Source organism: Glycine max, chromosome 8 (assembly GCF_000004515.6).
Source record: "Glycine max cultivar Williams 82 chromosome 8, Glycine_max_v4.0, whole genome shotgun sequence".
NCBI classification, from domain to species: Eukaryota; Viridiplantae; Streptophyta; class Magnoliopsida; order Fabales; family Fabaceae; genus Glycine; species Glycine max.
The window spans coordinates 40480433-40499502 of record NC_038244.2 but is presented as its reverse complement, the minus strand read 5'-3'; the positions used below and the strand labels follow the sequence as shown (position 1 = coordinate 40499502).

Genomic DNA, 19070 nt, shown 5'->3' with positions numbered 1-19070 from the left:
CCTCCTATTTTTTTAAAAATCTCAACCTATCCCTTATATCTTCTTTTCCTTCTTTCTCCTGCAACAATTGCACACTCTTCCATTAGTTTTTCTCTTCTTATTGTAATGCATCCACTTTTGAGTTCTTCTCTTCTTCTCCAACTAAAGTATTCTTCCAACTCTCAATGCCAAAACTTCTAGCGCAGAAGTGCCTCTCCTTCTCCAACTATCCACGCCAGGTATTTTTCAATGCTTCCCAACCCAGTCACGTTGTGGACATGTTTCCGGAACAAGTTTTCCAAAATGATTTTTTGTTACTTCCGAAATGACCATTTTGGAAAAAGGTTTTCCGAAAGCAAACTCTTTCTAAAAAGTTTGTTCCAAAATGTACTTGTTGCTTCTGAAAAGGTCTTTCCAAACCACCTTTTCCATAAGCCAAAAGATCATTCCGAAAAGCCTGTTCCAAAGTGCACTTATTTCTTTTGGAGTGGGTTTTCCATAAGCCTAATAATAATTTACAAAACACCCATTCTAGAATCTCATTCCCAAATTTTATTTTTTTTTTGCTTTTAGAATGACCATTCTGAAACACCTTTTTCGGAAGCCAAAAGACCGTTCTGGAACACCCTTTCTGGAATCTCATTCTTGAAACTCTTTTTGCTTCCAAAATGATCATTCTTGAAGGTTTTTTTGTTTTTGTAATGTTTCTTCCAGAAATTGTTTAATAGTTAATTAAGTTTAATTTGTTATTTTACAGTTTTAGTAATTTTTTATTTTACAGTTTTAGTTTGTATGGAGGATGATTACTTCAACAAGATATCTGATGAACTTGATATGGATATGGATGATACCGTTAAAAATGAAGATTGTAGCAATTTTTTTACAACTTTGAAAGTAATTTTATTTTGTGTAATTAATAGGTAGTTTTATTTAATTGTTAATGTATTTAATACCTCGAAAGTGAACTTTGACCAAAAAAATGTTGTATGTTGTTTATGTAAGCTTTTGATACTCAAGATGAATTATTAAAATGGGTTCGGGAGGTTGCTTTTAAGTTGAGTTTTTTTGTTGTCATTTTAAGGTCAAACACATGAATACAACTTGGAAGGAAGACATTTGTTGTCTTGGGTTGTGAGAGGGGTGACGAATATAGCAATACAAAAAAGATGCAAAGACGTTCGCTGAGACTAGAAAATGTGATTACCCCTTTAGATTGAAAGAAAGACCACTAAAGACTAGCGAAGGATGGGTACTTAGGGTTTTGTGTGTGTCTCATAATCATGATGTTGTTAAGACATTGGCCGCTCATCCATATGTTGGTCGACTAACTTGTAATGAGAATACAATGCTTACTGATATGACAAAGAGTATGGTGAAGCCTAAAAATATTCTTTTGACATTGAAAGAACACAATGACAAAAAATGTCGCCATCATCAGACAAGTGTATACGGCCAAAACTACATATCGGAGATCTCTTAGAGGCCCCAAATAAAAAATGAAACATTTAATGTATTTGTTAAAGCATGATATGTATATCCATTGGCATGTAATAAACACTAGTTTATCAAGAATACGCAAGAGAAACATTTTGAATTGAAGAAGTTGTGCATGACATTTTTTGGACATATCCTGATGCGGTAAAATTGTTGAATGCATTTAGCATAGTGTTCTTCATGGATAGTACGTACAAAACCAATAGGTATAAACCACCTTTGCTTGAGATTGTTGGTGTTACTTGTACTGGGTTAACATTTTCATCCTGGACTTGGTCAACATGCTTGACATGCTCTACTTGCATAGGTTGCTCCAAAAGGTTCACCAGTTGAGCTTCTCTAGTCATCTTCATTTAGACATTATAGGTCTATTGCATTTGTCATTGTCATCATCGCCATCAAAACTAACTCTTTCTGTACGCACCATTTGAACATTAAATTTTAATCATTAGATTTTACAATCAAATAGGTTAAAAGCGTTGCAAAAATTAGTATTATTACACACTAGTTAAATGTCAAAAACTCATAAAATGTGATCATATATGAATATAAATTCATATAGGTTAAGAGGAATTCTCTTACCATGTGTTTGGATGGGGGATTTAAAAATTTCTAGGAAATTTAAATACACAACATTTTGTTTGCCTTGATTTAAATTCCTTTTATTTTGTAAATATTTTGTTTAGATGAAGCAATTTAATTTCTTGTATTTTAATTTCCTTGTTTGGATAAAGTAATTCAATTTCAATGAAATTCAAATTTTCATTTTTAAATATTTATTTAAAAATTAAAATTTCAATATTGAATGAAAATAAATATTAGTCATTTTTTAAATAGTTAAATATTCAAAATAAATTTAATGCTATACAATATTTAATAATCAATTTTTTAATATTTAATAATTAAATAATCCAAATAATTTTAATGCTAAACAATTTTGAATCTTACACAATATTCTTGTATTAACACACAAAAAAACTTGGATTAAACAATACTGCAAAATTAAAGATGAATGATATGTAATTCCTTGTTCAATCTAATTCCTTGTTAAAAAAATTCAATTACCTAGTCTCGCAATAATTTTTAAAAACGTATTGAAATTAAACAATTACTTAATTTAAGGATAATTATCTCATACAAAAGTTAAATATTGATATTAATTTCATTGTTCGTAAGAGAAGAAAATACTTCAATTCATATCAAGACCTAAAATCATATATCATCCACATTGATGTCACTTCACTTATAATACTCAATCACTCACGAATTAGTTTGTAAATTAGAGGGTCCAAAGCAAACAACATAATCAAACAATTTTAGAATAATCAACTTTTTTTCTTGCTTTGTTAGAATGTGACTCCTCTCTATTCCCTGTTCACACTAACCTGATATAGAAGAAACAAAATAATAAGTCACAATTGGAAAGACAAATAACTATAGTGAAAATATCAATTCAACTAGGCATAAAAAAGAGACAATTTTATAATTTGACAGTTGAAATTAAAAAATGTAGACAAAAGGTTACTCACCAAGATGTGTTAAAACATAGTTTTCGAGAATTGGAAGAGCTTTCACAATAGCTAGCTAACTGCTTTGGATAGTCTACTAACCATTTAATAGCTTTAGCTCATTGTTGTCTATTAAGATCCGGTATCAAAGCTACCTCATGTAACACTTCTTGAATATCTTACTTTACCATCCATTTTTCTACCATTCGGTCAAAAGAATTGGTCATTCTATCCAAAGAAGTTGTTATCTCTTCTTTTTCTCCAAACTTTCTCTTGTGAGAATGTGTGCCAGAAGAAGTTGATCCTTGTCTTTCTCCTTTTATACTAGAGCTTAGTTCTTCTAGGTCGATAGTAGCAGTAGCACCTAAACCCATGAATTCCACTTCATTTGTTTCTCTACTCATCAACATCCATAGCAGTTTCAGCTCCATGACCAGTGGCTCTATCTTTAGCACATAAATACACTATATCATCCCAGTTTTGAAGCACCTTGAATCGAATTTATGCGACTGGAAAAAAGAAAAAGTCAAATCCAATCTACTTTGAATAACAAATAACAATATGTTAAAAAATACTTACGGTGCAATATTCATTCCAAGCATTCTCATTCTTAACTGTGATCATGTGCTTAGTGCCATCCCAATCAAACCCAGACTGGCCAAGGATGTCGCTTACAATACCATACCACGATCTCCATAATTTGATAGGATTTTTGACATTATCTGATGTGACATTAACATTGAAGCTTGTAGACAACATTGCCGCTGCAACATTCAATGCTAACCTTTTCCAACCTCTGTCACCCTTATTGCCCAGATTCCTTTCATCTCTCAGTATATCAGCCAATACACGTTCCATCTCCAAATTCCATGTAAGATAACTTCTTGTTTCCTCATTATTTTTTTCTAAAACTTTTCTTTTGTCCGTCATTTTTTCATTAGATGACTCCATTGAAGTTAATGTCACTTATTTAACCTGCACATAATAAATATTAGATACAACCTACTTTATTCATTTGATTAGTCCACTGCACAATCATAGAAAATATTTCAAGCAAAGTTTTTATGCAATAGCAAAGTACGTAAAAGTCTATCTTCAATAGCAAAGTACAATAGTAACAAAGCATACAAAGTTTGTCTGCAATAGCAAATTACATTTAAAAAAGAACTATTCCTAAGCAAAGTTTCTTCTAACTTGATAGTTAACAAACAAATTCATAGCTAATGTATCTCGAAATCTTCTCCATTCCTCGATAGCTTGAATAGTTGTTATATCATCTATGACATTATTTTGAACTCCTTCCCTTGATTGATGGACTAACTCTTCATCAACAACAAATAAGAATTCTAAGTCTTGAACTTCTAAAAGTTGATCAATTTGTTGTTTGTCTCTTATGAAATTTCGTAACACAAAACAAGCATTGATAATTCTTATTTGTGTCTATATATCAAAAAATGAAGGAGTTCTTAATGTACTCCATCTTTTTTTTCAAGATCCCAACTGACCTTTCTATTGCATTTCGGACACTTGCATGATGAAGATTAAATAACTCCTTATAACTTTGAGGGATGTTTCCAATCCACTCATTGAGATGATATCTAGTCCTTCGATATGGTGTTAAAAATCTCGGACCATTGGTATATCCCGCATCCATAAGAAAGTACTTACCTACAATGTTTAAAATAAAAATCATAGGCTTAAACTAGACAAAAAAAAGAAAAAAATTATTTCCAAGAAATATTACCAGTTGGACTTTCAAGTTTGTTTTGACGACGTAATGCATCTTGTAATACTCGAGAATCTCTGGTAGACCCTTCCCACCCAGGTAACACATAAATAAACCATAAATATAGACCACAAGCGGCTAACACATTTGTAGAGACATCACTCTTTCTATTACAATATCTAGGTCTCTCATAAGGAGAAACTGTAACCGAAATATGATTCTCATCAAGTGCTCCAATACATCTCTACAAACAAGACAATTTTTTTAGATTCTAAGAAAATTTTATAATTAACTAATCTCTCCTAAAAATTGATAAACTTACCTCAAACCATCTCCACTTGTTTGCTTCCGCACCTTCTAAAGTACAGGGTTGAAAATTCAAATAGTTTTTGCTCACTTTCATTACCGCTCTCAAGACATTGTAGAATTGCCTACTTATGGTTTCTTTAGATCTACAATTACTACATTTCACTACCCTATACTTTAGGTTGTGAGCAAGGATATGTAAAAACATTGCTACTGCTTCAGTTGTTGGAACATTTCTTGTTCTTACTAATCCACCTTTTTCTTGTAAAATTCTACAAAGGTTAAAAAATGCATTTTTACTAAGCCTCAGTTATTCAATGTAATCTTTCTTTGTCCCTCTATAAAGACAATTAAGGAAGTTGGGACATTCTAGTTCCCAATTATGGGTTGGTTTCTTAACAAAATAATTATTATGATACCATATCACTACACCAATGATCATATGAACAACACAAGCAGCAACTAATAAGATTATCTTCTTATACTCTTCTCTTTTACTTTTTCTTGAAGTAATTGTAGTATCAACTATGTTAGGATCCATTTCTTCCCAATCTAAACTGCATGATAATGATATAAGATAATATGTGCATATACTATTTTGAGATTTAGAACAAATATCTAGGTAAAAGATGTAAAACAATGATACTAGTGCAATTTAAAGTATAGATAGAGATGATCAGCTAGAAAAAAAAAACTAACGAAGTTCCGTATATTAGGATTAATAAAATAATAGTAGACAAAGATGTTGGACAACATTGCAGAAAATGCTACAGTTTTTTTTTTGGCCTATGAATGATTTGTACATTATTATCCTATCACACCTTTTTTATTGATTATGATATATATTTTGAAAACATACTATCTTCTAATTTGATGATTATACTAGGTTTGGGTGTTGAATTCTCATAATTTTTACAATAATAAGTTAAAGGAAAAGGAAAGTAGTGGCATAAGTGTTAACAATTTATATACCAACTACCAAGGTGTCTGTCTTTTAAGATATGGAAGAAGAAACAATCCAAGGACCAATGATTGTGAACGTACCATTTACAAGTTTTGTTTTTTGTAGCTGAGAAAAGGCATATGTGTTCATCATGTGTTACTTACTTAAAAATCTTTCCATAATTCAGTTCAAACTTCATGATTCATTCCACATTCAGTCAGTCATCTCATTTAATTTATACAATCACTTTAGATACTAGTGCAATTTAAAGTATAGACAGAGTCTTGTTAATGCTTCGAATTGCCAAAGATCCCGACATGGTAACAATATTAATTTCCATCAAAAGGTAACAGTTGATGGACATGCCTTTTTGTATATCAATCCGAAGTTAACCAGAAATGTCTGCAAGGTAATGTTTGATCAAACATTTTAGATTGTTAGACTCTAGAGGAGAAGTTTCTGCGCTTGCTCTTGTTCTTATACTTAGGACTTTTTTTATAAGCAAATTAAGTTATGTATTAATCACAGAAACAACATTAGAGGTAGTTGCCCTGTTAGAAACTTGGTTACATTCTATTTAGAGCACACACCACCCCAAATAAAACTAACCAAGTGTTACCCAATATTTGACTTACCAAAACGTATGCACCCCTCCTACCCAGCATATATGCCTGTGTTATTTACAAAATGAAAAAAAAAATTAAAGTTGCCCTACCAATTCAATGCATGGTAGTGCACTATTCAATTACCGAGTTTAGAAGGCCACTTGCTATTCACTATGTGTTCTGACTTCTATGTATTAATTCATGCCCCATACCATCATTAATTTGTGTTTGGTGGGTATATGCGGAGAGATAATTTGGTTCAGCAAGCTGCAAATAGCCAAATATGTAGTGGCTGCAGGAGCACTGCATCTAGCTACTTGTGTCACGGGTCCACTCTCGTGCAGAAAGTCATGTGCCTGTAATCAATTTTGTTGGGCATATGGCAACAGCCACTGAAAAATGGTTTGAGTTACAGGCTATAGCTGCTAGGGTACCAAAATATGGTTCTTAATCTCCTCCTCAATCACTCAGGTCATGCTACTCCTAAAGTATTTCTCTAGAAAAGTTGGTTGTCTGCTACTCATTAGACACTACCAATTTGGCTACCATGAACATCTTTGAATCCCATATATTATTTTTGTGTCTTTGGTTCAATCAAGCTTAAGTTTACTTTTTACCTTCAAAAGAATAAAAACTTAGGCACATTCTAGTTATCAGGAACCCATTAACAAGCGTAGTTTTTGGCAAACTTGGGTTATACTAGAAATGTGCATGAATATGTTATATCTCACTCAGTACACATAAACAAATAAAAATAAACCCAAACAAACCTTTGTTAGTCTTTAATTTCTGGTTATAGGAAAGAGGAGTTTTTAAAGAATGGAGGAAAATTTGTAGCAGATTTCAACCAAATCATACATATCAAAGCAAAAGCACGGCACAAAATAAGGCTTTACAATTCACAAGCCAAAATATATAGTATTTTATAGCTGGTTATTGAAACTGTTTCACAAGTCACAAATTCTTTATGACAATTGTATTATTACTACTAGACGTCTCAACAAGCTCCAAGCCAGCAGATACCAATACAACACTTCGAGAACATAATAAAAATACAAGAATCTAGCAATCAAATGAAACTCCAAATACTTTATTATCTCAAATACTCCATTACAAGTTTTCCAAACAAATTCCTAAAGAAACAAAAGGGAGACAAATAATCCCAATTACATTGACAAATAATTATCACAATCAGTTTACGTGTGAGAGAACGAAGGACATCAATCGAACAACTCATTCACCATAATTCATATATACACGATAGTATATTTGTTGGTTTAAGAAACAAAGTGAAGAAACCAAAGTTCTTATAGAAGAATAAACACAAGCACTTACAGCGCAGGGTCTATTCCTAACAAATTTGCAAAAATGCCCGCAGTACAAATTGGGTCTAGAAGAATAAACACAAGCAACTCCAAAGGGTCTTGTGTTTATTCTTCACAAGCACCTACAGTACAGTGCAAGGTCTGCTCCTAACCCATAGAAATCAAGTTGAGCAACTAAAGTTACGTTCATCTCATAATTTCACAAGAAAGCCAAAAGGTCTATTCCTAAAAAATTTGCAATACACCTTGATTAATGTTGTAGCAGAAAACATCATTCAAGAATAAACACAAGCACCTACAGTGTAGGGTCATATGCTACTCGAGGCCTCTTTATGATGGAATCGGCGTTGCAGGAAAAATCCAACAACAACAAAGCACAATGAGCAATGATCAAGAAATCAACGAAACCCAATCAAGTAAAAAAAAACCCAATGAAATCAAACAACTGAATAAAAAACAAATAACAAATTAATGAAAAAAATGAAACCCTTCTGCAATGTATGAACCACCGTGAGAGTTTTGGGAAAAATGAAAGAACCTTGTATGAACCACTGTGGCACATCGAGACTGTGGGTCGAAATTGCAAGGGAGCGAAAATGTGGGTCGAAATCGCAAGGGAGCAAGACTGTGGGTTGAAACCAGAGTTCTACCTCTGAGGAAAGATCAAGAGAGAGGAGTGAGTAAGAGAGAGGAGTGGTATTGGTATGGGGAGAAATTGAAATTCTTTAGTTTTTAAGAGAATTTCATATTATTCATTTTTTGTTAATTAAAACTCCCTATTAAAATTCCAGATATTTAATTTCTCTTTAAATTATTATAAAAACACTAATTTTAAAATCATATATATTCAATATCTCATTTAAAATGAATTACTTTGTTGAAAGTATCGATCCAAACACAAGGTTAGGCAGTTTAGTATTATGTACAATTCCAATGAAAATCAAATTATAACATTTTTCCAAGTACTCATAAAATGTGTCTGCCATTGTTATCAAATATGATTAACATATATTACACATACCACTATGATTCAACCAAATGTTCAGAAAGTTTTCAAGTTAATCATACAAAATATATTTTCTAATTTTTACACTAACAATAATAAATTAGAATAAGCAATGTTTTTCTAAAGTAGTTGTGCTCATCTTTGATCATTTTTAATCATTGGAATTCATTTGTAGTAATGTAATGATTTTTAGTTTTAACATCACCACAATGATTCAACAACTCAAATTCAATTTCAAACAAGATTTAATTGACTTGTTTACTAAGCATTCCAGAATGCCTGTTCCGAAATGCCTATTTTGAAATGGTCATTCTAGAATAAGTATTTTGAAATGACTATTTTAGAAGCCTGTTAAGGACCCACCCCCACACCGAAACCCAAACCTACACCCACTGTCAAAGGATTGAAAAAAAGGGAGTAGGGGCTTACCTTACAAGATGAACAAGGAAGGCAACGAAAGAGGAAATAGGGGGAGGTGCACCGTTGAGGGAGGGAGGTGTTTGACTTCTGAGGGAAGGAGATGTTAGGATTAGGAAATGAGTAAAGGTATTATGATAATTTCAAGTGGAAGAGGAAGGTGTAGGATCACAAAGAAGTGGAGGATTTAAGTCTCCAATGCTTACATATGGGGCTTGCAACTTAAACTACAAATAAGCCAAATAGACCTTTATTTGGGCATTAAACATTATGTTCCCCTGGTAAGGGAGTTGTTATTAGGTCATTGAAATTGCTCTTGACTCTAAGAAGGAGTTTGAATCTTTTTTTATATTCTAAAATTATCATTTTTATGAAATTATGATTGAAATAAAATATATAATATAATCATTCTTATTTTGTTGTATAACTAATTCTGCATTCTTTACAACAAAATTATAATTTTATTGTGTATATTTTTTTCTTCAAATATAACATCAGAATCACAATTTTATTATTATATTTTTTGATATTTCCATAACAAGCAAAATCAAAATTCCGTCATTAAACATGATTCCGTTTGTAATATGAAAAAGTTTTAACAACGAAATATTGATTTGATTGATAGCAGATATTTCCGCAAAAGATCAACTAAAAAAAAAAACAACAATTATCCACGTGTATGTTCTTGATGGGTCCCATGTGACGAGAAGCGAAACCATTGATAAGTTAGGTCGAGACTCGATAGCTTCTTCTTTCTCACTTCCCTCTTTCGCTTCTTCTTTCTCCGCTCTTCTGTTCTTCTCTCCAGTCTTCACAGAATGCATGTGTGACTCACGCAACAATCACAGTTCAAAAAACTCAAAACTTGAACATTCAAACGAATTGGGAGTCATCATCTTCCTCTAATGGATCCCTCCTCTTCGCTCCCTCCCTCTCTGCACCTCGCCATGGCCGCGCTGCTCGGCGCCTCCTTCATGGCCCTCTCCGCCTTCTTCATCCACCGCCGCACCGTCGACCACGTCCTCCACCGCCTCGTCGAACTCCGCCGCAAACCTCTCGCCACCTCCTCCGACGACTCCGACGACGATGACGATGATCGGACCGGATTCGGAGACGACAACGGAGATACCGAAACGGACGCCGATCTGAGAAGCTACCGTGGAGCCTTGTCGATGTCCGTCGACGACAGCTCGAACGTGCTTCGGAGCTATCGGATTTCGTCCTCGATGCCGAACGTGGTTTCCGCAACGGATTGGATCCGAGAGGACGCTAAGAATCGCGCTTCGTCGCTGGAAAATCTCCAATTCGTTCCATCGGGGCTTCCGTCTCTTCGAACTGGTTCCAATAATGGTGTGAATATCAATTCTATTTGTACAGTTTTTGTTCAGTTTAGTTTAGTTTAGTTCAGTTATGGTTTTCTTTTTGATTGAAATGGTAGTTTTTTTCCCTCTCTTTTTTAGTTTAATTAGCATGCATTCATCCAAACATACAATGTGATGTATGGTGAGATTGTTGACTTTTGTAATATTGACTTTAAAATTGTGTTTTTTTTACTAGTAATTAGTTGCCAGTATAATATACGGATAGTGTATGGTAAGATTGTTGACTTTTGTAATTACTTTAAAATTGTGCTTTTTAATTCGTTGCCTTGATAGTGTATGAAAATTAGGCTGTTTTTGTTTTTCTTCTTCTTTGGTTTGCTTATGAAAATTAAGCTGTGATTTGGTTTGTGTAGGAGAGAGTGTTCAGGTTTTGTGTTCATATAAGAGGATAGGTTCTGTTGGTAGAATTATGACCCCGCGGTCACCGGGACGTACCACATTTGAAAGTGCTGAGGATTCTGATGAGGAGGAAATACAGCTTGCTGATGACAATCGCATTCCTTTCTCAAATACTTACGTGAGAATAATGATTTCTTATATCTTGCAATGCTGAATGCTGTTTTGAACTTTGTTAACTAAACTATGACCTGTTTGCTGATTGTTATTCAGGGGACAAGTTGAGAAACATGCTTTCGTGTTTTCAATATTTTAAGTTTCCAACTTACCATTATATTGGGATTTGATTGAAGGGATATTATTTAAGTTGAGGTCTAGAGTTATTGCCTTTTGTATTTGATAATTTGGAAAGTAGATAGTGTTGGTGTTGTCTGGTGCATGATCTTAAATCTTTTGGCTTGCTAATCCTTGGTTATTTTTGTTGTATGAAGATTCATTGTACAGTTATTTCTATCCCTGTAATTTAGTGATTCATGATGTTGCAGGGACTAGATTCAAATGTGTGCAATTTGCCCGCTGTTCCATTCAGAGTTGAGGATGCAAACAATCAGATGTATGGAGAGGCTTCAAAGGAAGTGAAAGCTGGTGCAGATATGAATGGTCATGGAATAACAGATTCAACTCCAGTACATGTAGCTGGGGATGACATTGTGTTTGCCAATAATGTCTTGCCTACAAGAAATACTGCGCATGGTACTTTCACATTGCTATCACAATCTTTACTGTTATTCTGATTGCTTTTATATTCTTTCATGTTAAATAATTTTAGAATTATGCCTGCATGATATATTACCTATTTTTATCCTCAAACAATATAATTTTTTTTTGGTTCATTGTCTGACTTGTATAATATGAAGCAAGATTGCAAAAGCTAGTATTTAATACATCTTTGTCTTACTCTACAAAATATGTTCAGAGACAACAAATATAGAAGAGGAGGAAGTATGCAAAATGATTCGAGAATGCTTAGATTTGCGTAAGAAATATGTTTACAAGGATGTTCCATGGAAGACTGAACCTGTGGAAACTAACTCTGACCCATATCATTTTGAACCAGTTGAAGCAACATCGGTATGTTTGTGGCTTCTGTGTTATTATTTATTGATTAGTCACTCAGAATTTTTTTGCTATGTGTGGAATCTGCTTGAGTTATTAACAGTCAATTTTGTTCTGAAGTGTTCTGTTGATATTGTTATATTGCTTTGAAGTGTTTGGTTGATATTGTTATAACCGACTTTTGATTTTGCAAACAGCACCACTTTAGGATGGAAGATGGAGTCATACATGTGTATGCAAGTAAAAGTGGTAAGCTCTGAGTGTTAACAACATGACTATGCAATGATTTCACAGCAATTTTGTTCAGTATTGAGTTTGTTGAAGATAGAAGAACTGAGTTTTTTTGTGAAACTGTTCACAGACACTGAAGAGCTATTCCCTGTTGCAAGCTCAACGAGATTTTTTACCGATATGCATTATATTCTAAAAGTTATGTCTATTGGGAATGTTCGCACTTCATGCTACCACAGGCTACGATTTCTTGAGGAAGTATGTTTTGTTTTCACAAACTTCTGTTTATATGGTCTCTTTGTGCTTGCCTGTGGCATTGTTTATAACATGCATCTGATCATTATACAGAAATTCCGCCTTCATCTGTTACTAAATGCAGATAGGGAGTTTCTGGCTCAGAAGGGTGCACCCCACCGAGATTTTTACAATATCAGAAAAGTTGATACTCATATTCATCATTCCGCTTGCATGAATCAGAAGCATCTTGTGCGCTTCATCAAGTCCAAATTAAGAAAAGAATCTGATGAGGTGAAAATATACTTTGGGGTTCTAATTAATCTTTTCAATGGGACTGTAATGTTGTTGGCTGCTTTTTCCTTCCTTTTTGCCTTTTTATTTTCCAGATTACTTGTTCTTAATTTTTCTTCATTATTAACCTATGTTAACAGGTTGTTATCTTTAGAGATGGAAAATATATGACCCTTAAGGAGGTTTTTGAGAGTTTGGATTTGACTGGGTATGCAATATTGTTCTCTAATTTTTTTCATCCTATTTGGAAAACAAGAACTGGCTTCTGAAATTATTTGTGTTCTTGTCTGTCATCACCTTTTCTAATTAATGAAAATTATGATGCAGATATGATCTGAATGTTGATTTGTTGGACGTCCATGCAGATAAGAGCACATTCCATAGATTTGACAAATTCAACCTTAAGTATAATCCTTGTGGACAGAGCAGACTAAGAGAAATATTTTTAAAGCAGGATAATCTTATCCAGGGTTGGTTTCAGAATAAGAATGTTTCGTATTATTTACTTCTATTATGAATTCCAACTGAATATTAGAAGTGTTAGTTTATGCTTCTTGAAGTCATAATAGCTTAAAGCCACCAAAATTTACAGGAAGGTTTCTGGCTGAAGTAACAAAGGAAGTTTTGACAGATCTTGAAGCAAGCAAATATCAGGTTATTTATCCATAATGATTTATATATATATATATATATATATATATATATATATATATATATTTTATTTTTTTTTTATTTATTTATTTATTTTTTTTTTACTTTTAGATATTTCATATTATAAATAAAAATAAAATTTTCAGATGGCTGAGTACAGGATCTCTGTTTATGGAAGAAAACAGAGTGAGTGGGGTCAGCTGGCTAGTTGGTTTGTTAACAATGCTCTTTATAGTAAGAATGCCGTATGGCTAATCCAGGTAGTGTAATTCATCTTCTAGCTTTTGATCCAGTTTTCTATCAGTTTGGTTTACACTAACTTCCTGTGAGTTTATGGTAAAAGTTATTTCCATTATGACACTAACCTCCCTTTTGTGAGTTAATTCTTAAAGGATTACTACTTGAGTGGGTCTTCCTTATCTTTGAGTTTAGGACCATTTCTTTTTTTAGCCTAACGACAATGGTACAATGTTATAAGACAGAATCTTGAAAAATGCCCTTGGAACATAGATCTAAATCACTCGCTACTTAATGAGGTTTCTAACATTTGTGCGCTATATTGACCATGCTATATACCCAACTTTCTTTTCCTCCCGATTATAAGATTAACCTATTCTGTCAATATCTCCTCAAGAAGTGCACAGTAGTCCTATTACACGATTGCTGAAATATGATGTTTAATTGCATCAGCAGCAACGATATCATTATTGCAAGCAATGTTATTTGTTGTCCTTCTGATAATTTTTTCTACTTGAGAGGTCTTCCACCTCAACTTCTTCTATGTTACCTTTTTATATATTGTGTAGTAATTGTTGGCACTAGGAAAGTGCAGCTTGTTGTCAACAGTGTTATCATCTAATTTTCTACATCTGTTCCTGCTTCATGTCTTGAGAAGTGTTTGGGCTTTGGGGGTGTGCTGAGTGGGATTAACATTTAGGTTAACAACTAACCCAGTCTCCCAAACCACCGGACACCACAAAAATATAAAAATAAAATGCAAAAAGGAGAAGTTAGTTAACAATAACATTATTTGCGTACTACATGCCAACAAGTTCACATTTATATGATACAGATTCTTACATATATAATGGAACATGTAATGCAATTTACTTTGCAAGTTGATGAATTTAGTTTAATTGGGTCATGAGGATCAATCACCATTAATTTGAATTTTATGCATACTCCATTTGATTTGATATAATGTTCCTTATCTGTTAGTTTATTTAGAATTTTGTTTTGTGTTTTGACTGCTTTCCCTGTTGTCGTCTTTTAATTTGGAATTATTTTCTGTTCGGTGACTTTGATCTTGTTTTGTGAACTTTTATTGGCACAGTTACCACGGTTATACAATGTGTACAAGAATATGGGAATTGTTACCTCCTTTCAGAATATTCTAGATAATGTGTTTATTCCTCTATTTGAAGTCACAGTGGATCCAAATTCTCATCCTCAATTACATTTGTTTTTGAAGCAGGTTAGTCAATTTTTTTCTCTTATTTTTTGTGTGAACACATACCCCTATTTTTGTGTGCTTGTATATGTATTTAGTTGTATGGTTACCTAATTTTCCAAATGTAACATTTTAACGACAATATGTATTTCCTGGTGTAGCTGTTATATTGTGCCAATAGTAAACAAGGCTTTAAAAACACTCCTTTTTGGTTATGTAAGAAACAAAAATGTGAAAATGGAGAAAGACGTTGGGGGTTATTTGTGACTGCAAAATACCTATCAAGCTTAAAGCAAAGTTTTATCATACATCTATTTGACTAACTATACTCTATGGTAGTGAATGTTAAGCTTTGAAGGGATATCTAGAGAAAGAGTGAGAGTAGTAGAAATGAGTATATTTAGATGGATTTGTGGCTACACAAGAAAGGACAAGATACAAAATGATTGTGTACCGTGAGACATTCGTGTGACACCTATTGAGGAAAAGATGACAAAAAATGGTTAAGATGCTTTGGGCACATGCAAAGGCCGTTAGAGGCATTGGTGAGGAAAGTAAATTGTATGGTTTTTAACCCTGTGAAAAAGGGTAGAGGGAGGCCAAGAAGGACGTTAGAGGAAATTAATAGAAGATATTTCATGCTGGCTAATATTCTTGAGAATTGGTTTTTAACCAAGTCCAATGACATGTGATCCTTGTAACCAACCTCACCTAGTGAGATAAGGCTATTAATATTTGTTTATTTTTAAGGTTATTATTCTGTTTTTAGAAGTTTTTCCTCTGTTGTAGGATCTGATCCTCATCTATACAAAATTCCAAGTTCTATCAGTTTGTTTTGCAATGCTGCTCTTTTGCTCATGTTGTAAATTCCTAATATTCAATAAAATTATCATTGAACCAACCCCATATTTTTCAAATCAAACTGATTTTCTGCTTTTGTTGCAAGAACTTTAAATAACTCAATGCACTGCTTTATTGTAACAAACGGATGCATCTACTGTACATACATTTCTGTATCACAGTTCATCATTGTAAGGTTTTTTCGGTAATAGAGAATGAAGTTGAGGTCTGAGATGCATTCTGATAGGGACTTGGGTATTATGGGGTTCTCAAGTCACAATGCATAGTATGGGATGCTCGGTGTAGTATTTAAGTGCTTGATTCATCCCCCTTAACAGCTATCTTTTAAGGGTGGGTTCCCCAAGTACTTGGGTGCTTGTCATATTCACAATCAAATTTGTTTCTGATGATGTGTCAATTTTGATTTTTGTTGATTATTAAAGCTGGCATATGAAGGATGATGAACAAATGAAGCAACTTTGTTCTTTCTGGAGTTTCTTTCTTTTCAAATGTATTGGGGTAATATGTTGAGCTTCTTCTTCTTACAGGTGGTGGGATTTGATCTTGTAGATGATGAAAGTAAACCAGAAAGGCGTCCAACTAAGCACATGCCTACTCCAGCTGAGTGGACAAATGAATTTAATCCAGCATACTCTTATTACCTTTATTACTGCTATGCAAACTTGTATACACTCAACAAGGTTTATACTATTTCTCTCTTTATAGTGCTCAAGAGTTTAACAACTAACCATTGCCTTTTTTATTCCCTTTCAATTCTAAGGCCAATTATGCTTCACTCTAGTTTAGTTTGAGGTTGGTTGGGTTTTGTTTCTTTTTTTGGTGGGGTGTGGTGAAGTTGAGGTCTTCAAGTTCAAGCACATCAATGGAAAAAAAGAAACAGGAAAAGATGGAGCAAATAGAGATTTACAAAAGAATTCCTGGTTATCAACAATATTAATATCTCACTGTTGGTTTCAGCTGCGTGAATCTAAAGGAATGACCACAATAAAGTTGCGGCCTCATTGTGGAGAGGTTGTTTTCTATATTCTAGCTGTATAGTATAATACTTTATGTTTAATATGATAGTTATGATCAAACTAGTTGTGCAGGCAGGTGATAGTGATCATTTGGCTGCTGCCTTCCTCCTATGCCATAACATTTCTCATGGGATTAATTTGCGTAAAACTCCAGTTTTGCAGTACTTGTATTATCTTGCACAGGTTAGCCCTCAGGAATATTCTTTTGGTCAACATTAAAGTTAAAATGGAATATTACAGATTTTGCTGCTATTCCGAGTTTGGGTCCACTGTAATGTAGTGGGAAATTAAAGTTGAAATCCTATTCTTTACCAATACTTCTTTTATTTTATCTTTATCCTGATAATTTCTGACAATATATTAATACCACTCTGTTATCACTTTAGGTCGGATTAGCTATGTCACCACTTAGCAACAATTCCCTTTTCTTGGACTATAAACGCAATCCATTACCAATGTTTTTCCAGCGAGGTCTAAATGTCTCTCTCTCTACTGATGATCCTTTGCAAATTCATTTGACAAAAGAGCCACTGCTCGAAGAATATAGTGTTGCAGCAAAGGTCTAGTTTCTGCCAGACTCTTAGCCACCTTAAATATAAATTGGTTAAATGTTCTGTTTTGTCTTTACTAGGGATCATATATTTTACTTAACATGTGCATTGCAGGTATGGAAGCTCTCTGCCTGCGACCTATGTGAGATAGCTAGAAATTCTGTGTACCAATCTGGATTTTCACACCAAGCAAAGGTAAATTAGATGACAATGTAGGAATTTTATGTTTTTTCTTGTCTGCACTAGGGCTCTGTAAAGGTATGCACATTCTTAAAACTTGTAAGCATGGGGGGATAACTTAAATTGAGTTTTTGGTGTGAGCTCGCCTAAAAACCTAAGTGTAATATGGACAGTAAATTTTGTAGGTGTTAGTTTTGGTCTTCTTTCAGTATATATCAGTTCAAGTGATTTCACGTTGTCTTCTCTAAGTTCTTGTCTTATATATGAATGTATTTTCTGTTTATTACATAATGTTTTTTTCCCGTCCTTTCAGTCACACTGGCTTGGGGATAAATATTTGTTAAGAGGTTCTGAAGGAAATGATATTCACAAGACAAATGTTCCCAATTTGAGGATTTCTTTCCGATACGAGGTGAAAAAATTAAGACAAATCATATATAAGTGCTGTTTGATTTGTATTGATTCTTTCATGATTACCATTCTTATATTTATTCTTTCTTGCTTACGATTCTTGGTGTTTATGCAGACATGGAAAGAGGAAATGCAATTTATTTACGCTGGTCAAGCTGTCTTTCTTGAAGATGTAGACCCATGAAGCAAGCCTAGTCAAATTCACCATTCACCCTGTGATAACCCTAACGTTGGTACTGTACTGAATGTTCTTTTGAGCAGCAGCAGCAGCTTTGACAGTGAGAAGTTATTGTAACCTTGAAGATAACCCTCGGTTATATATTAACATAATCACAAACTCCAAAATGACATGCTACCTTAACACTCTTGGTTACTATTAGTATTTGCACCATATAATAAATTATGTAGGAAAGCGCTGGCATTTGTAATCGTCTTTTTAGGTGGTAGGAACTAGGGACACTTGTGCTAGCCTTGTTATTTATTAGAAGTAATTAGCAGTTAGTATAATACAATTTGCTCTTCATGAATATACAGAATGGAATATCATCTTGAAACTATATTTAATTTGTGTCAATTTGATGCTAAAGGAAGCAGCCACTCTGCTGTTCATTATTGTTATTTTCATTAGGGAAGCAAACGAGTTTGCATAAAATATATTTAGTTGACAGACCCCGTTAGTTAAAAACCTTCTATGTTAGTATGCATTTTACATGTAACTTTTATACATTTTACTATGCTTTTGGTATCCAACAATATCTTTTATTATGCTTATTTCATGTATCCAAAAATGTAGTAGAACAAGCTCTCCTTGGCTTTTATTATGCTTCTTTCTTGTATTCTTAGGAAAAAGAACATGTAGGATAATTAATAGATTGACATCTTTTTTATTTTTATTTTTTGTATTCTTTATTTTTAAATAGGCTTTTAGTATATTTAAACCCAAAGATAGTTCTCTTATTTTAATATTGATGTTCAATATTTGGAGTTAAAGAGATGGGAAATGATTTATCATCCAAATATGTTTGGCCAAATGATTTTTCGATTCAAA

General features: G+C 33.4%; 1 protein-coding gene across 1 annotated transcript; it reads left to right on the top strand.

Moving 5' to 3' along the window:
• Window positions 1-10018: 10018 nt before the first annotated feature.
• LOC100793831 (probable AMP deaminase) lies at window positions 10019-18579 on the top strand. The gene is made up of 19 exons (XM_006585936.4): window positions 10019-10659; window positions 11045-11208; window positions 11573-11780; window positions 12004-12158; window positions 12341-12392; window positions 12505-12632; window positions 12723-12902; window positions 13043-13110; window positions 13230-13372; window positions 13495-13556; window positions 13700-13813; window positions 14887-15027; window positions 16392-16544; window positions 16822-16875; window positions 16953-17063; window positions 17267-17440; window positions 17546-17626; window positions 17925-18023; window positions 18138-18579. Exons 1-19 carry the CDS (start codon window positions 10215-10217, stop codon window positions 18204-18206), a joined length of 2601 nt encoding a protein of 866 aa, XP_006585999.1. The 5' UTR covers window positions 10019-10214; the 3' UTR covers window positions 18207-18579.
• The last annotated feature ends 491 nt before the right edge of the window (window positions 18580-19070 follow it).